The 17,083-nt window shown below is 46.8% G+C and overlaps 1 protein-coding gene across 2 annotated transcripts in view; it reads left to right on the forward strand.

Moving 5' to 3' along the window:
* Window positions 1-1,072: 1,072 nt before the first annotated feature.
* Window positions 1,073-17,083, forward strand: part of Itga6 (integrin subunit alpha 6) — a 68,663-nt gene continuing 52,652 nt past the window's right edge. For both annotated transcript variants that reach the window (XM_034494499.3, XM_034494498.2), the window contains exon 1: window positions 1,073-1,378. In XM_034494499.3, the coding sequence (XP_034350390.1) occupies window positions 1,197-1,378 (182 nt within the window). In that variant the 5' untranslated portion in view covers window positions 1,073-1,196. The remainder of the gene's footprint in view (window positions 1,379-17,083) is intronic.

A 17,083-nucleotide genomic window follows, 5' to 3' on the forward strand; every position in this document is an offset into this window, starting at 1 on the left:
AGATCTAGCAGAGTGGCTATCTAATAACAACTGTAATTGGAAACATCTGCAACAAACAACTTTTCTGGAAAAAACAATATTTTCTACTGATAATTGGGTTGTTGATACATAGTGTCCTGCCTTGGTGGCGTACTGTCTACATTCATAAGGGGAAAAAACCCACTAAACTAAATGTCAGAGGATAATAAAAAAAAAATGGTTCACTAAAATGTATATTGTTTGTTCTCAGCCAAGTTCTGAGTGTCCCTGAAACAAGTTTTTCTATCCTAAAATAAACATGCCTCAAAAGCCAACACCTCCCTGGAAAGCCCCACCCTATGTCCGCGAGACTCAAGCCTACAAGCCACCCACTCAGACCTCTTTAGCTGTCTCTGTCTATGCAATTCTAAAGAGACTAGGAAATCTAGGGTAAGAAAAGGGGACAGTAGCTGAGTTTCAGGGCCCAACATAGACTCAGCGTTCCCTATCTAGGGGTTCTTCCCACCAAATATGAGTTGACATTTTTTTCCTCATCAGCAAAGAGAATCCGCTTCCTGGGATTGAATGAAACAGACGAGTGTGTTTTTAAGTAGCACAGCACTACCGACGAAGTCTGTACTAGAGCAACGTTTTCGACGCTTGGGTCCCTGGTGAGCCAACAAGTATGCAGCATCAAGCCAACCTCAAGAGCTGGGAACAGTTAGGCTCGTCTTGAACCCTTGGAGAATGGATGAGCCAAGTACGTCTTTGAAAGTCAGCCCTACAGGTCGCAGAATTGCTGGCTACAGGCACATCGGCTCGCATTTCAGTGACAGGTAGGAAGAAGGTTAGCTAGCCTTGCGAGCTCCGGGACGCTTCCGGGCAGGTGGCGGGAAGGTGGAAGGGCTGCGGCGGGCGCGGCGCTGAGGGGCGGGTCCGGCGGGGAAGGTGCGTGTGGAGGGCGGGGCCTCGGGAGGGGCGGGGCGGGGCGGAGTCCGGGTCACTCGATAAAACGCCTGAGAGTCTCTAGAGAACAACGGGCTCATTGAGCTGCTGCTAGCTGCGGGCGTGGGGGAGCGGCCGGACAGAGAGCGCGAGCCGGCCGGGGGTGGGGCCGCGCGCAGGGGCGACCGAGGCCAAGTGGCTGCAGCGGTGCGCCAGGCAGCCCGGCCCCGGCCCCGAGCCCGCGCGCACGGAGGCCACAGCAGCTCCTCGAGTCCCTCCCACCGCGCGCGCCCATGGCGGTCGCGGGCCAGTTGTGCCTGCTCTACCTGTCTGCGGGGCTTCTGGCTCCGCTGGGCAGAGCCTTCAATCTGGACACCCGCGAGGACAACGTGATCCGGAAATCGGGGGATCCCGGGAGCCTCTTCGGCTTCTCGCTCGCCATGCACTGGCAGTTGCACCCGGAGGACAAGCGCCTGTGAGTTCCCTGACTCTTCCCATCCCCACCGGGGCGCCGCGCCGCGCCAGGGAGAGCGAGGGCGCGCCCTGCTGCCGTCCGTCCCGCGTGCCCAGAGCCCATCCGCGAGCTGGCCCAGCTCGGCTCTGCCCTGCCTGGCTCTGCCCTGCCTGGCTCTGCTCTGCTCTGCCCTGCCCTGCCCTGCCTTGCTCTGCCCTTCCCGCTCGCACTTCTTCGGCCTTAGACTTGAAAGATCCGGGCCCGCCGCGCCCTGCACCCGGCGCCTCTGGGGAGCGAGGAGAGCCGAAGGGGCAGACCCCAGGCCCGGCCCCGGGAGACTTGACTCTCCCCCTCCCCCGAAGTGCTTTCCGCGGTTCTCCACTTCGGGCTTAGTTTGCAGGGACCCCGGCAGGTGGCACGCTTTGCTAAGCCTCACGTGTGCGCCAGGGACAGTGGTGGGACATATGGTTGCGGGAAGTCTTTCAGGGAGATCCAGGCCTTTTCTCAAACTCTCCGACCATCCGGTCCCCTCCCTGGTTCGCGCGCCCGGTGGAAGTTGGGAAGCCACTTTTTGCTGTCCTGTGTGACTTTCCCTGCAGAGTGGGCTCTCCTGCTGGAGATACTTCCATATGCTTCTTTTAAAAGCACCTGTTCCTCAGGACTAGATCAGCTGTGAAAACAGGCTTCTTCCAGTCGGTGTACTGGCTCCCCCTCCCAGCTCCCTGTTACAGCCGCAACTGGATCCTCGGGCCCCAGTGCAGGGTGGGCCCCACAGAGGAGTTAGAGCAAAGTGCCCCTTCTGAGGAGGAACTTAGAAAAGAATGTTCGGAAGTGACAGTCATCCCCCCAAGTGCTTTTTCCAGGAGAAAGCGACGGGCTCTGCCTTTTAAACAGTGTTGGCTCCCACATGACCCAGTTCTTTGATTGGGGAAGATTTTCTGGAGCTTAGTCGCCCACCAGTCGCAGTGGGGCTACATTCTTGATCCATGCTCATTCTCACAACAAAAGGTCCTCCTCCCCACCCAGGCCTCGAGTTGAACCCAGGTCCTTCCAGGACCAATAGACCAGAGAGACCAGAGTTCAGCCAAAGGGAAAGGAGAGGCCAGAATGATTTTAAACTGGAGAAAACCCCCCATTTTGGCTGTTTAACAACTTTGGGGCTTGTGCATATTGTGGACTTCAAAATCTTAAGGTCAGATTTTTCTGATACCACCTGCTAGGTGAAGCAGAAGTCTACTGTGGTGGGATAGTCCCAGGCAGGGAGGGGGTCTGCCTCTGCAGGCGTGGCCAGCCTCTGCATTCTCCTGAAAATAACTGTTGGTCAGCTGTAAATCTGAAGTGAGAGTTGGTTTTTGTCAACTCAAGGGGATGACATTTGAAGTCTCAAACACTATGTGAGAAACACATACATTTACCCACGGAGGATTGGAACTTATTAGTATAGAAGTGACTGTGGGCCAGCAGAGAGAAAGCATTCATTACATTGTGTCTGTATCAGAGACCACAGAGACTGACTTCCTGGACGGACATGTCCAAGTAGACAGTCTAATGGGGGAGAAACTGGGACAAGAAATGTCCTGGGGACAGTGATTTCAAACTGTGTGCCTTTAGCCAGGAATCTCTGTTGTCATTAAGGCGAGCAGCCTTGGGCCTGCTAAAACTTGTCACTACCTCAGGGCTTCTCTGCTATTACCGCTGCTACAGGTCCTCCTGAGACTAAGGCCTGGTGCCTTTCTTAAAAACAACAACAAAACAAAACAAAAAAGCACAGAGCAGTGTTTCTCAACCTGTGGGCCATGACCCCTTCATATCATATATCCTGCATATCAAATATCTATGTTATGATTTAAAAGAATAGCAATATTTATGAAGTAGCAGTGAAATAATTTTATGGTTGGGGTCACCACAGCATGAAGAACTGTATTAAAGGGTTGCAATTAGAAGGGTTGAGGACAGAGCCTCAGATGAGTAGAGACCCACAGCAAGGGATACCTTGTCACACCCTAGAACCCAGAGGCAGAAGCTGCATCCCAGGAGGCTGTGGGTTCACCTTGTCATAAGTGTCCCAGGTTCAAGAATAGCATCAGTCCTCTCAGGAGAGTTAGCATGCCCAGCCCATATCGAGCCATTGCTTCCTTTTACAGATAAGGATACGGATGTAAGTGACAGTCAGTGAGACTGATGGGACTCTGGGCCCAGTTTCCAAACTCAGTGGGAACATCTCAGGGACCTGGGGAGGGGAGGGGAGGAGAAAAGCTGATCTTGGGTTTCTTGGCCATTGACATTGATAGTCATTTGCTTTGAGCTGTGGTTCCTTCAATTGAGTTGTTGTGAAGATAAAAGAACCTGCAAACTGCTCAGGATCTGCCTGGCAGCATGGACACCTGCTGGCTAAATGGAAGCTGTTAGTGTCAGTGCATTGAAAAGTGGAAACTTTGGCCTACAGTGTTAGGTCCTGGGTGCCATACAGGTGCTGTAAGCGTTTTGTGATTCTAAGACTGTCTCACATTAAAACCGAAGGCTCTTGTTTTAAATTAATAGCCTGAACTCTCGATCACATTCATGAAACCCAAAGCAACCTAACTTTACTCAGCCTTAGATTCACTGTGGAAGCAAACTCCCTGAACGTATGACTTTAGGGCAGAAGATACGTGGGCCTATACGATAAATGCACGGCTACAGAGAACCTACCATAACATAAGGGTTTGGCTCTTTTTCTTTTCTTTCTTTCTTCCTTTCTATTTATATTTATTTACTTTGGGTTTTAAACTTTCTATAAGGCCATCTATATATTCGGTAACACCTTTAGTTAAGATTTTAGAGGGAGTAATACCGTGTCTGAGAGCACCAAAACACACTGGGTATTGCTGAAGCTTTGAGGATGTCACATTGTATTAGGTACTTTAAACTTCATCCAGGTTTCCCGGAGATAAATTAAATAAGACTCCAGCAGTTATTAAGCAGACAGCTGAGTGGCTGAGGTTGGGTTATAAGCAATTTAATCCTCCATCTCCTTGGTAGGTAGGCGGGGCCCAGCCATTTCTAGCCGTGGAAAGTACGAGGTGATGACTGAGTAGAATCTATCCCGTGACTCACTTGGCTCTCCTGGAAAAGTATAGATCTACCTGTGATCACCTGGGAGGAAGTGCGGTCACGGAGACAGGCCTGCTTCACTCCTAATCTGCATTTCTCATTCTTTTGGTCGTTCAGTCTCCTCGATATTTTCTAAGACCATCCCAGGCCTACTGTTAATTCTCTTCTCGCTTGATGTGACTGTTGTTTTTACTCAATCATGTGATGTCGCTGAAGACCATCTAGTCCACTTGTCCCCTTTATAGATGGGGACACAGAAGCTGAAGGTCATGAAATGTCTTACCCGAAGTCTTACAGCTACTTAAGCAGAATCTTAATCAAAATCTGGTTATGAAAGTGGTATTTCTGGCTCATGTTTGTACTCTTCGTAAGAGGAAGCCTCAGAAGCGACCTTCAGATGTAGAGAAATTGGCAAGCTGCTGAGTTCTGGAAATGTATGATAGTGCGTTGATTCATTGAACGAGCTTCCCATATAGGTCAGGGCTATCTATTTAAGTATCAGTACATGGACTCTCTTCCTATTTACCCTTATTCCAACTGGCTATGGACCAAGCTCCAACAGCTAAACGATGTGACTGCCTCTCTCAGGGGTCAGAGGATGGGCACCCAGGCATTGGCTTCCGTGATCTCATCAGACTTCCTTGACCATCCAACAGAGTGAGTGCCATATGGCTCAGGGCCATTTTCTAAGAACTGCTGTGTCACCTTGAGTCCCAAGAGTAAGGAGAAGAAACCACAGTAGTCAAGGAGACTTAGAGGAAATATTAGGAACAATACATTACCATTTAAGATTTTACAGTTTGGAAGTATTGGAATTCTATGGTACGTGGCCCCAAGGGCCTGGATTTAACATATTTCTGTGACCTCTATGGCAGTGAATTCTGTTTTAATTGGGAACACTGGAGCTAAAACAAAAATACTATTATTTGCTTCCAGGTGTGCATGAACCGCTGATTTGTGCTGAGTCAGCCCATCTTTAAAAAAAAAAAAAATTTCAGTTCCAAGAACTATCCTACCCTAGAGCAATTTCTTCATCCCTTGAATGTGGGCAGCACATGTCTGGCAGTTCTGAGGTTTAAGTTTTATTCATCTTCAGGGGATGATGTAATCTCTAACTGGGTTATAGGTTCTGTGAGGGCAAGGACCTTACTTAGGCTCCTCTTCACCAGACAGCACCTACGCCCTCCAGATACAAAAGGGTCAAATCATACACTCAGTTTAACTTGTGAAATCAACTCTTCTTGCTAAATAGAGGAGGGGGCCACACTACTTTGCCTTTCCTTGCTTAGGGATCTGGGTATCCCTAGAGGAGGGAAGTTATAGGTGTGATGTAAAGAGACATGGAGTCCTTGGTTTTCCAATATAGTGACCAAGTCCCAGCTAAGGGAATTTTTTGTGAGTGATTTTTTTTTTTTTAAATTACACTTGTCTTTTACCCTGAAGGCAGACTTTAGAATTTAACCTCCAAAAACAAGCTGCCCTGAGCTGCAGTGGGTATACAGGATTTTCTAAGTTGCCTGGTTGTATGAGTCTAACCAGAGACAGAACTAGAATCAAGCCCCTGAAAATAACTGGGGACCAAGTGGAAGTGCAGAGCGGGTACTTGGGAATTAATAGGAAAGTAAAGCGGTCTTGTATAGACATAAATTTTTTGCAGCCTAATTTTAATAGGGCTCAACCACCCAGCAGAGGTAGTGGAAGAGAAAACTTAGTAGGATATGGGAGGAGTGGGCCTGCTCAGCAGCAGTCTTTGGAGGACAGCTCAGTCTTTGGCAGCAGTTCAGTGCAGTAGCAAACACCAAATATGACCCAGCAGCTGCTGACCAGTCCTCTAGGCAGGCAGACACCAGGCACAAACCGGCAGCTACAGTCCAGTCCTTTCAGCAAGCGGACACCAGGCAGCTTGTTCAGCCCAATAGTTCAATCCTGAAGAAACTGCCAGGCTCACCAACCGGCCTAAGGCAAGGCCGCAGAGGCAGCAAGCTGCCACAGGAACCTCAAGAGCAGTTCTTGGGTAAGTTTCTTTCAATGGCGGTGTTATCACAAGTTGAGCTCAACAATGCTATGTAAGGCGAAACAATATATGCGTGTCTTTAGCCAAGAGTAGTGAGGTGGAGCAAACCAAAACAAGGCTCAGTGCTCGTCTCCCGCTGTCTGTGGGGTCATCTTTATACTCCTTCATTAAGCCTCCTTTCACCTGTGTGCCCCAGCAAACCACATTTGACATAACTAACCTTCCGAAGAACCAGAAGTTCCCACTTCAGTCTTGGTTATGTTTAACTTCTTAGTTGCACTGTTGACTACCTGCCTAATCCTTTTGGGGAACCAAGAGTCAGAGAATGGGAGTCTTGGGGTTGGTTGACACTGCTCTGACAGGCTCCGAGATGAATGGGAGGATTGTGTGCTATGACAATGGGGTATGTGGCCAGCCAGGTCCCCACTGTATCTTCTTTGTGGGTTTGGGTACAGCCTTAGAATCAAATAACTTGATCATTTGGGAGGAACTTAGTGGTTCTTCAATGTCTGGTCATCAGGGTAACTCCTGGAGGTTCTTCCATACAAAGTAGTCTCCTGAGATTGTCCCAGATCAGTGGCATCAATTTTCATACCTGTGACCCCAGATTCTGCTCCCACAGCTCTGGGTTTGAACTAGAGACGCATCCCTTAAGTATTTGAAGGTAGTTTGTGAGGTGCTGGGATGGAACAGAGCCTCGGGCTAGTTGGAATCCTATCCTGTTCTGTCCTTCGCCATCCATGGCCTTGTGGGATTGGCAACCTTGCTCTCTTATAATGGAAGGATAATCTTGAGCGCCTTACACCAGTTCTGGCCAGAGGAAGCACATGGTGTTTGTTAAATAAGCCTGCACAGCCAGGGTGTGGAGGGTGAGCATGGCAAACTGTCTTAATTCTGCATCTTGGGGGATGAGTCTGCATCCTTTTGGCTTCGATTTGGCTAGTGTTGGTTTGTTCATTTCCCTTTCCTTCGGTTCATCGGTTACCATGCACCGGATGGACTGTTTTTCTCAGAACATTCCTAGGAGATGAATGGGCAGATGTGTGGGAAGGCACAAAGGGCTCTGGCACAGCCAGGTGACTGCAGAGAACACCCCTGGAGGGCAACAGGGGTGGGCTCCTTAGTGAGGATTGCCAGCTGTCTGATGGCCAGGATTTGTCAGACCTCTGACTATGAAAGACCCTCCCTATTTGGGGTGGGGGTCCTGAGCCATTTGTACTCTAACCTGCCAGAGCTGATTTACGTTTCAGAGTCCTTCACATTTATCAAATGTTTGATAGGAAGAAACTCGCACAAACATTGCATCTAATTGTTGTCAACCCAAGGCCGAAGGGTGTGTGGGAAAGTGAGGAAGCTGCATTTTCTGAGGTTTGTTAAACCTGGAATTTGGTGTTTTCAGCAGCGATCTCTTAGAACTTAGAGGCTGATTGTGAGTGAGTTACCAGCTGGGGTAGGTAGTTGGGCCTTGTTCCTACTTGGTCCCTGTCTGCCTAATCGCAGGATGGGCTAGCCAGCATTGCACCTGCTGCTCGCTGGGTCTTCTGTTTACATAAGTAAGGGAAGATAAACAAATCAACATGGTGATCCTGTGCTAATGTGTTCTTAGGACAGCGGCTTTCATGGGAGCAGACCCTCCCCACCTCACCCTCACCTGTGTTCTAATGTCTGGATCTCTGGTTATGTTGTTAAATCTCTAACCCACAAGAGCTGTTTCTAAACCTTCACATGGCAAGACTGCTGAGAAAACTTTCTAATTCATCAGGAAGTTAATTAACCTAGAAAGTTAACTAGGAGAGAAAACTGTTGTGCGCTCAGGGTGCAGGGAAAAGTGCCACTAAAAGGTGTGTGCAGAGGGCCAGAGCAGGGATGGGGCCCAGGAGGGCTGTTTGAGGGCTTATCTATCCACCAGGTGGCTAGATTTTCATGTCTTACGACCTGAAACTTCAGAAAAAGCAAACAAACCCACATCAGATACAGTATAAGAAAAACACTTTAGAGAAATACACTTTTGAGCCTGAGTAGAAGGAAAAGCAATCCATAGGTAATTCGAGAAGGGTGCACAGGCGAGCTGTGGTGGAGTGCAGACACTGACAAACGCCAGGAGTTGCCTGTTTACCAAATCTGCTTGCTTTGCTTGCTGATACCCAGGTCACGATGGTTTCTTCTTGTTGACAAGCCTATTCATTGGTACCTGGATTGTCTTAATTATCTGTGGGCTGAGTGTCATACAGACATGATAAGCACCTCAAACCCAGAGGGTGGGATGGTTACTCACCTTAAGATTTCTTAGCCGAGTACCTACTTTGCCTTTCTCTTCAGGACATGCTGTCTTCAGTTAAGATCAGCCTCTATGTTCCTTCTGACTTATGAAGTGAGCTAGAGGCCCTCAATCATGTGACTTATAGGCAGATGTGTGGAATGTGGGTTTGAGTGTGAGGCTCTTCTGTTAATGCTTTCGATGGCGCTCTGCTGCTGTTATTATATCTGTCGGATGTTGGCCTAACCTACTGCTTATAGAGAAGACGGTGCTTGTTTTTTTAGAATGAAGATGTTGAATCAATTTTCCAAAACTATCAAGAGACTGAAGATAGAGAGGAGAAAATCTTGGACCTTTGGGCATTTACCAAGAAGCCTTACATGAGCCTGGAAATACAGAGAAGGGTCTGAACCCTTCTGAGCCCTTCTAGAGAGGCTCAAGAGCAGAAGTGTTTCCAGAAATAGATACTCCAAAGGTCAGCAGAACACCCTTTAGATATCTGAGAGGCATCCTGATACCAAGGACATGGTAAGGTCATCTCAGATTCCTGTGAGATAAGGCTGCTTGGAAAGAAAAGCCTTTTCAAATGCTTGCAATGTGTTTACAAAGTGCTGCTGAGAAAGAATTGTGGGGCGTATCCTACCACTCAGTGGATGCACCTAAGAGGGAAGCAGGGGAGATGTTGGTCCATCTCTCTTACACACACACACACACACACACACACACACACACACACACACAGTCACTGTGTTCCTGGTTTAGCAAGACTGAAGAAATTTTTTAGTGCCTCAGGATAAGAAAATGAGGTCATTTGTACATATATTGATTCTCATTTGTTTCCTGAATCAATCTAAAAGACATAGCGATGTTTAATCTTTATTTGAACATCAGAATGGAATCTGCTCTGGTGTCATAGCAACCTGTGCTGGTTTTCCTATAGCTGTGGTTCATTGACTACACAGTCACTACAAACTTAGTGTGCTTCAGGCACTGTTCTAGTGATGGAGATGCTACGGCAAATCAAGTAGACCAAAGCCCCTGTGGTCCTCTGATGGAGAGATAAACAATAGACAGCATTAATAGGTGGTTTACAGTAGGTGCAGTAAATGATAAAGTGGAGAAAGGGGGTTAGGAGTGCGGATAGGGTAAGGAATGGTTGGCAGTAGGTCAGCCAGGCGTAACTACACTGAGAAGTGGATGCTAGAAAGAATAGCTTGGGAGGGTGAAGGTTGGGGGAGTGCACATGTCCAGCATGTTAGAAAAAGCCAGGGGACCACTAGTCTGCTTGGAAGCCTATCTTGGGGCTTCAGGAGTCAGTTTACTCTTGTGAAGTAGAAGCCATTTAGCACCGTGAGGAAGATTTTAAATGGTCATCTCTGCTACTTACCTCGAGTGGGGTCTTGGTGAAATAGAGGGTAAGGAAGGGCATGGCTGCACACACACACACACACACACACACACACACACACACACACACACCTGTAATCCCAACTCCAAGGAGGTGGAAGCAGGAGCTTCTGTCTAGTTCAAGGGGAGCCTGGGCTGCATAATTCCCGATTCAAAACAACAAAACCAAAACAAAAATCGAAAGAAATAATACCGAGTAGGAAGGCTCTGTGATAATACATAAGAGGTGACAGTTTGGACCAGCCTATTAGCAGTGAAGACACACAGTTGGAGCTGAGCAGAGTGGTATATCCCTGTAATCCTAGCACTCAGCAGGTGAGGCAGGAGGATTACAAATGTGCAGCCAGCTTGGGCTGCATGTCTAGAAAACAAGAACAAGTGAGTGGTTTCTCCATCTAAGTTGAGAGTCAAGTCAGCAGGGTTTCATGAGGACAGTATGTGAGTAGAGACCTAGATTAGGGGAGACTGTACCCCAGGTTTGTGAGCAGATGGGAGAGTGCGGTTGTATAAAGGTGTGGGGAGGATGGGGAGAAGGATGGATTTGCAGGTCAGATCGGGAGATGGTTTAGTCCTGTTGGGTTTGAAATCTCTAAACAATCACATGTAGTTGCTGGTAGGTAGTGGAGCGAATCTGAAGTTCAGGTGGAAGGCTTGGGTGGTGGCCAGCTCGAGCAGGTCTGAGAGAGCTGACTGACCCAAGACAGCAGTACTAGAGGTTTGCTCTTCAGGGGAGCAGAACCCTGTGGCCTCAGGGAAATGGCATCAGAGGGGCTTTTGGAGAGCTTTTGTTTGTTTTGTTTTGAGAACAGAATAGTGAGCAGGTTTGTTGAGGATGTTCAGAAGGAAAGGAAAGTTAATGCAGGGTGGCAGATTGCAGGAGTGATGTCTGCCAGCAGGGGATCGCTCAGTGCTTGGGGGACTTGGCCTTGCCATTGGAACCCCTGTGGCTTCTTTGTAGTAAGAAAGGAGAGTGAAAGGCGCAAGGGCAGGTAGGTGGAGAGAGGTCTCAGAGGTGTGGGATTTCTCCAAAGGTAGTCCCTGATCCTGGTTACTCTATACTTAACATGGAAGCTTGCCTGGTGTGTTGGGTGGATTTTGTCAACTTGGCACTGTACAGTCTGCATCGTTCCTTCAAGCTGAGGTGGTACCAGGGTGTACAATGGTGGATACATAACCATGTATTGTGGAAGTGAGTATGGTAACCCTTTGTGGCCAGGCCTGGCCAGGCCTTGCTTCCTGAGCTACATGGTCCAGTTTGTAATCAATTCATTGCTCTTAGCATAGTGAAAACCTCTCCTACTCCAGTTGGGGGGACTGCATTTATCCTGTTCTTTGAAAATGACCTTGCTGAGTTGTCAGAGAGGTGGGAAGTGAGGACAAACCAGCACTTTGGTTCTGCCTTACTATCCTCTTCTCTTCTCTTCTCTTCTCTTCTCTTCTCTTCTCTTCTCTTCTCTTCTCTTCTTTTTCTTTTTCTTTTCAAGACAGGATTCTACTGTGTATTCCTGGCTGTCCTGGAACTCAATCTGTAGACCAGGCTGGCCTCAAACTCAGAGATCTGCCTGCTTCTGCCTCCTGAGTGCTGAGATTAAAGGTGTGGCCACCACAGCCAGTCTCTTCCTGTCATTTCAGTCTCTTTATTAAAATAAATGGCACGGGCCTTTAGTAATCAAACAAGAGATAATATCTTTGAATTACATGAAAATGAATAATGAGGATATTGGCATCCATTCTCCTGGGTATGACACAAAATACAGACCATCTTCCTGGAGATGGTGGCTTGTTGGTTTTAAGTTTGTAAACCCTGTATTGTTACAGTGCAGGATGGACTGTGTGAATTTTAAATTTGTGAAACATGAAGCTTTTAATGACATTTCCAGCTTCTGACAGTCACTCTCCGCTGTTACCCATACATGTTTACCTGTCCTCACTTTTGGGTCATTGAGTGTTCTCATGAAATGATTTGAGAAGCACTGACCAGTGTAACCTTTTTTCTGAAGACAGAAGACTAAGACCCCTTTCCCCAAAACCAGTGAATGGCAGGAGGTAGTAATGAGCCCTAAAGTCAGGTGCCTGAGACCTCATCTACCTGACCCACTGCCTGCCTCCTGCTAGAGTAACCCATCTTTAGAATTAAATCTAGGCTCTATAATCATACCTCTTAGGGTAGTATCTTAGTTTTTAAAATGTCCCCACAGAGTAGCCTAGAACAGTGCAGGCACACAGGCACCTCTCCTTCTCTTTCCTCTGCTGATTGGCTGAATTCCGAGTGACCACTGCACTTTGCTGAGGCTCAGAATTCCTCAGGCTCACACTGTCAGGCTCTGACTGGTCAGCCAGCCTCTGCTAGTGTGGAGTATTTGCTCAGAAGAGAACACTGTCCGCTTGCCCTGCCCACATCCCTTGTGTATGAAGGGTACTCTGAAAATGTCTCCTGGGTAGATATGGTCACTCTTAGTTTGTGACCCTAGAAAGAGCAGGTGTTTCTAGGGCTCTTTGAGTTGGTTTAGTTCCCCATCTACATCTGTGGCTCTTAGAAAGTAGGAACGGATGGCAGATCTTTGGAAGGATCCTTATACCCTAGTTACAATTATAAAATGAACCTTAGGACTAAAAGTTTCTCGCCTTAATTATTTTAAGTACAGTTTGGTAGTGTCAAGCATATTCACACTGTTGTATACGTCATGTGTATTTGAGTGTGCCTGCACACACACATGGTGTATGCATATGTTCAGATATGTGTGTCTGTGCATGTGTGTATAGAGACAGAAGTTGCTGTGGGTGTCTTCTGTTCCTTTCTACCTTATGTTTTGGGTTAAGGTCTTACTGAACCTGGAATTCACCATTTAATCCAGTCTATTGAGCCAGAAGGAGCTGTCTGTCTCCACTCCCCCACTTCTGCTGGTGTTACTGGAACGCACAGCACCTGGCTTCTATGTGAGTGCTGGGTACTGGGACTCCGTTCCTCATAATTGAGCAGCAAGCACTTTGCCCGCTGAGCCATCTCCCAGTTCCCCACCCTGGAGCTTCTTGTTCTGTGCTGTTTAAAAATGATAAATGGCCATAAGGTATTGGCAAGCTAAACTTTAATTCAGTATAGGGTGTTGAATTACTTATAATCTGATACACTGGAGTTACACTTAATAAGCTTACGATAGAAGTTGGGGATTCAGTCTCATACTTGACAATGTGTTCTGCCAAGTTGATAAAGGTACTGGTTAAAGTTTCCAGTTGTATATCTCTCCACTCCTGTGGAGGACATCGGCATCCTTTGAGAAACTAGAAGATTTTGTCTTGACAAGCTTTTAATTGTGTTAAAGAGAAAATGGCACTGATAAAAAGCCTAGCCATCTTAGCTGGTTGGCCATATCTTGCTACCATGTCTTCCTAGCTCTTGGTGGCTTTAAAATGAAACTGAGAGTGCTTTTAGTTGCACACTGAGTACAAAGGTAGGGTGCAGTGTGATAGGGACACATTTAGGGGTCAAAGGTTGAGAGAAAGTACCTATTTCTTCAGGGATCGTCAATTGTACTAGCAGCTGTTCCTCCATAAGGCCATCTTTAGATTGTCTAGCAAGTGCTTTTCTTACCAGCCCCACCCTACTTCCTGTAGGCTGTGTTCATTTATTACCTGGGAGGAGCTCTCTCTAGTTCTTTTGTGTCCCTTGGTTTTCATGGGCTGATTTCTCAGAAGCTGTTGGGATCTATTGCAGGTTCTGAATGTGAGGAACTCTGAAGATGGGCTGGGCTCAGGCCTTTCTGTGATTTCTTAGAACCTTGACTTGGAACTTGACACTCATTGATTCTCAAAAATAAAAATGTAGCTTAAGACACATTGAAGCCAAACGTGCAAGACCCAGGTGTCTGTTGTGTGCTGAGCAAGCATGTTCTAGTACTGTTACCCAGTGATGCTTTGGGGGAATCTTGTTGCCATTAGAATTATTTACCACCTGCACAAATTGTGGGTGAATGTGGGGGTCTGTTCTAAAATGTAATCACCACCTTTGTTTTATAGATGAAGAAATGGGTGGGGCTTAAGAATTTTTGAAGCCATCAGTCTTCCCACAGATAGAACTGTTCCCACAACCCCTTCACATTCAGTCTTAGGAACGGGATGATAGATTTTTGGAATGATCCTTATACCTTAGTTAAAATGATAAAATGAACCTTAGGACAATAGGAATTGTACTTCCCACTCAGGCCCCTACCCCACCCTCACTCCCGAGCAGAGGCACACTTAGCCTCTGTGCACCATCTTTATAAAATGTCACTGTACATTTAAGCATATCTATCCAAGCCCCAATACACTTCTCTCTCCTTGAGAGTTGTGGGGGTGACAGGCGATTCTTACTTAGGAGGTAGGCTTGGATTTTGCCTTAGGATGAGAAATGCAGAAGTCCCAAGTGTGTCCTGTTGGTCCCATGCCCTCTGATACCTTTCTGATCAGGGAACCCTCCCCTCTCCACATTGCTTTAGATTAGATCAAAGGTGAGGCCTGACTCAGGAGGTGACTCACCCTGTGCTCAGTAAAGTCAGTCCTCCTATGGGAAGTGATGACCCAGGCAGCTTGGACAGTCTCCATGGTTTTCAAAGACAACTTTAGGATCCCACAGAAAAGTACTTGCCAAGTGTTAGCTCCCTGAATTGTCTGACTCTCCTTCATTGTGCCAGGCTGTCAGCACACAGTGCCTGTGCAGAGTAGGGATGTGTTTACATGCTCTTAGTGGGTTGTCATGCCTCTGGGATGGCCTGTAAGAACTAATCTTTGACTCTTTTTTTTGCCTGTAGCTGACTCAATGGGGATGGCAAGTGTAAGCCTGTCTTATTCAATTATAAGGTTTACCTCCGTGGCCTGTGCTATTTTCTTTGCAGGATTTCCAGCGACTCCCATGTCTGTTGATTGACAGTATATTTTAAATTACATTTTTAATGTATTATAGTTGTATGGTACAAAGAGTTTGTAAAGTGAAAGTCACCCTGCTGGTCCTAGAGGCAGCCATTGTTTTACCAGTTTCCTGTAAAGGAGAAACAAAACAAAACCCCATGTTTTGGATGTGGTGTGTCCACAAGGGTGCTTGTATTGAGAGTGTGGTCCTCTGCGGGTCAATCAGACATTATTCCACTTGATCATTACTGCACCCACTAAAACATTTAGATCATTTCATACAATCTGTGTTGATAACCTAGCTAACAGCACATACGCTCCTGGAACTCCCTCAGTATTTCTGATTATGGTCTTGCTCTACCTGGCTGTTATGGTACAGATGACAAGGTGCAGGTTTTCTGGAAATAGTAGCTATTACAGGCATGTACCACATTATCTCAGTAATAACAGGCCCACAGACAACTAACCCAGGATAGATGAGTGAGTAGTATGAGGTGCGAAAATATGGGAGTACTTCCATTCTAGTAAATATTGCTCTGGACAGCTCGAGTGTCCCTCTGCACTGCTCTGTCCACTCTGCGTGGGAAACCCCAGCTCCCACCACCCAGCTAAGAAAGGGGAAATAAGCCTTCTGCAGTAGGTAGCCTCTGTGCTAGCTAATTGGTTCCTACACCACTCTAAATACTTTGTAAATATTCAAGTGCCATAGAGCAGCAAATAATGTAATTGTTTAGATAACTTTATTTGGTGTTTGCCACATTTGTGTAGAGTTTAAATTTGCTCTTCACAGTATTCTACTTCTAAGTCTAGGTTTAAGAGAAAGAGGCCCAGCTGGGGATGTAGCATAGTGACCGAGTGCTTGCCTACTGTGGGCAAGGCCTGATACTCAGCATGGCAAAAAGAAAAATACCCAAAACCTTCTTTGGGTTTTATGTTTTGCTTGGTGCCCTCCTGGTCTACCAAAGCTTTAGTATCTTTCTTGGATATTGGGACTCACTATCTAATCTTCCCACCATTGGAGCCTCAGACTTACTATCCAAGATGGCAGCCTGTATATTCCAGGCAGGGGATGACAGAAACAGAGAACAGAGCTATAGGTGCATGCCCACCATGCCACCTCTTAAAGAAGGTTCTCAGAAGCACTTATGGATGCCTCATTCTGCAGGACCCAGTGTGGCCTGTCCAGTGGGAAGGGGGGCTTAGAGAATATGTCCTCTGGGCAGTCTTATGCACAGCTAAAAGCCTTTACCATGGAAAAAGAGGGAGCCTGTACTTGGCATGGGCCAGCAGCCCCGGCACAGCTGCTAACTGTATTACTTCTGTTATCACAGTTAGAAAATAAGCTATGTGACCCTATTAATTTCCTTTTTAAAACACTGAAAAATATGAATTTCCTAAGCTTCTAAAAGGTAGTAAAGTGGGCATGGCACTCAGCCTGGCGTGAGCGTGTTAGATATGGTTTATCTCTTCCTGGTTTTTATTAAAACAACATTTTACTGAAAAATGGTGAAACTTGGTTATTTTTTCCTTTGCAAATGAAACATGAGCTGTTAGCTAGCATCGGCTAGGAAAACTTGGGAACACTCATTATATTGCTCCTGTGTGTTGCATATGTGAAAATTTTCTGGCCATTACATACTTGAGTATAAAGTACTAAAAAATGATAAGTAATTATAAAGTAAATATTCCCTTAGTAGAAATTTGCTAGGCTGCCACCATGTGTCAAAAGTGAAGGTCATTGCTGGGCAGTGGTGGTGCAGGCCTTTAATCCCAGCACTTGGGAGGCAGAGGCAGGTGGATTTCTGAGTTCGAGGCCAGCCTGGTCTACAGAGTGAGTTCCAGGACAGCCAGGGCTACACAGAGAAACCCTGTCTCGAAAAAATAAAAATAAAAAATAAATAAAAATAAAAAGTGAAGGTCACAGGTCCAGTGTGTACAGCTTTTCCGGCTGGTTCCTTGAAAGGAAAAGTCAAAGACTCGACTCATGTAAAGGACAAATGTGATTGGAGACTGAGAAGTCAGGCATCTGATCGATCGCAAGTCTAGGACATGATTCAGTCCCGCATTTGAC

This window comes from Arvicanthis niloticus, chromosome 2, assembly GCF_011762505.2.
Source record: "Arvicanthis niloticus isolate mArvNil1 chromosome 2, mArvNil1.pat.X, whole genome shotgun sequence".
Lineage (NCBI taxonomy): Eukaryota > Metazoa > Chordata > Mammalia > Rodentia > Muridae > Arvicanthis > Arvicanthis niloticus.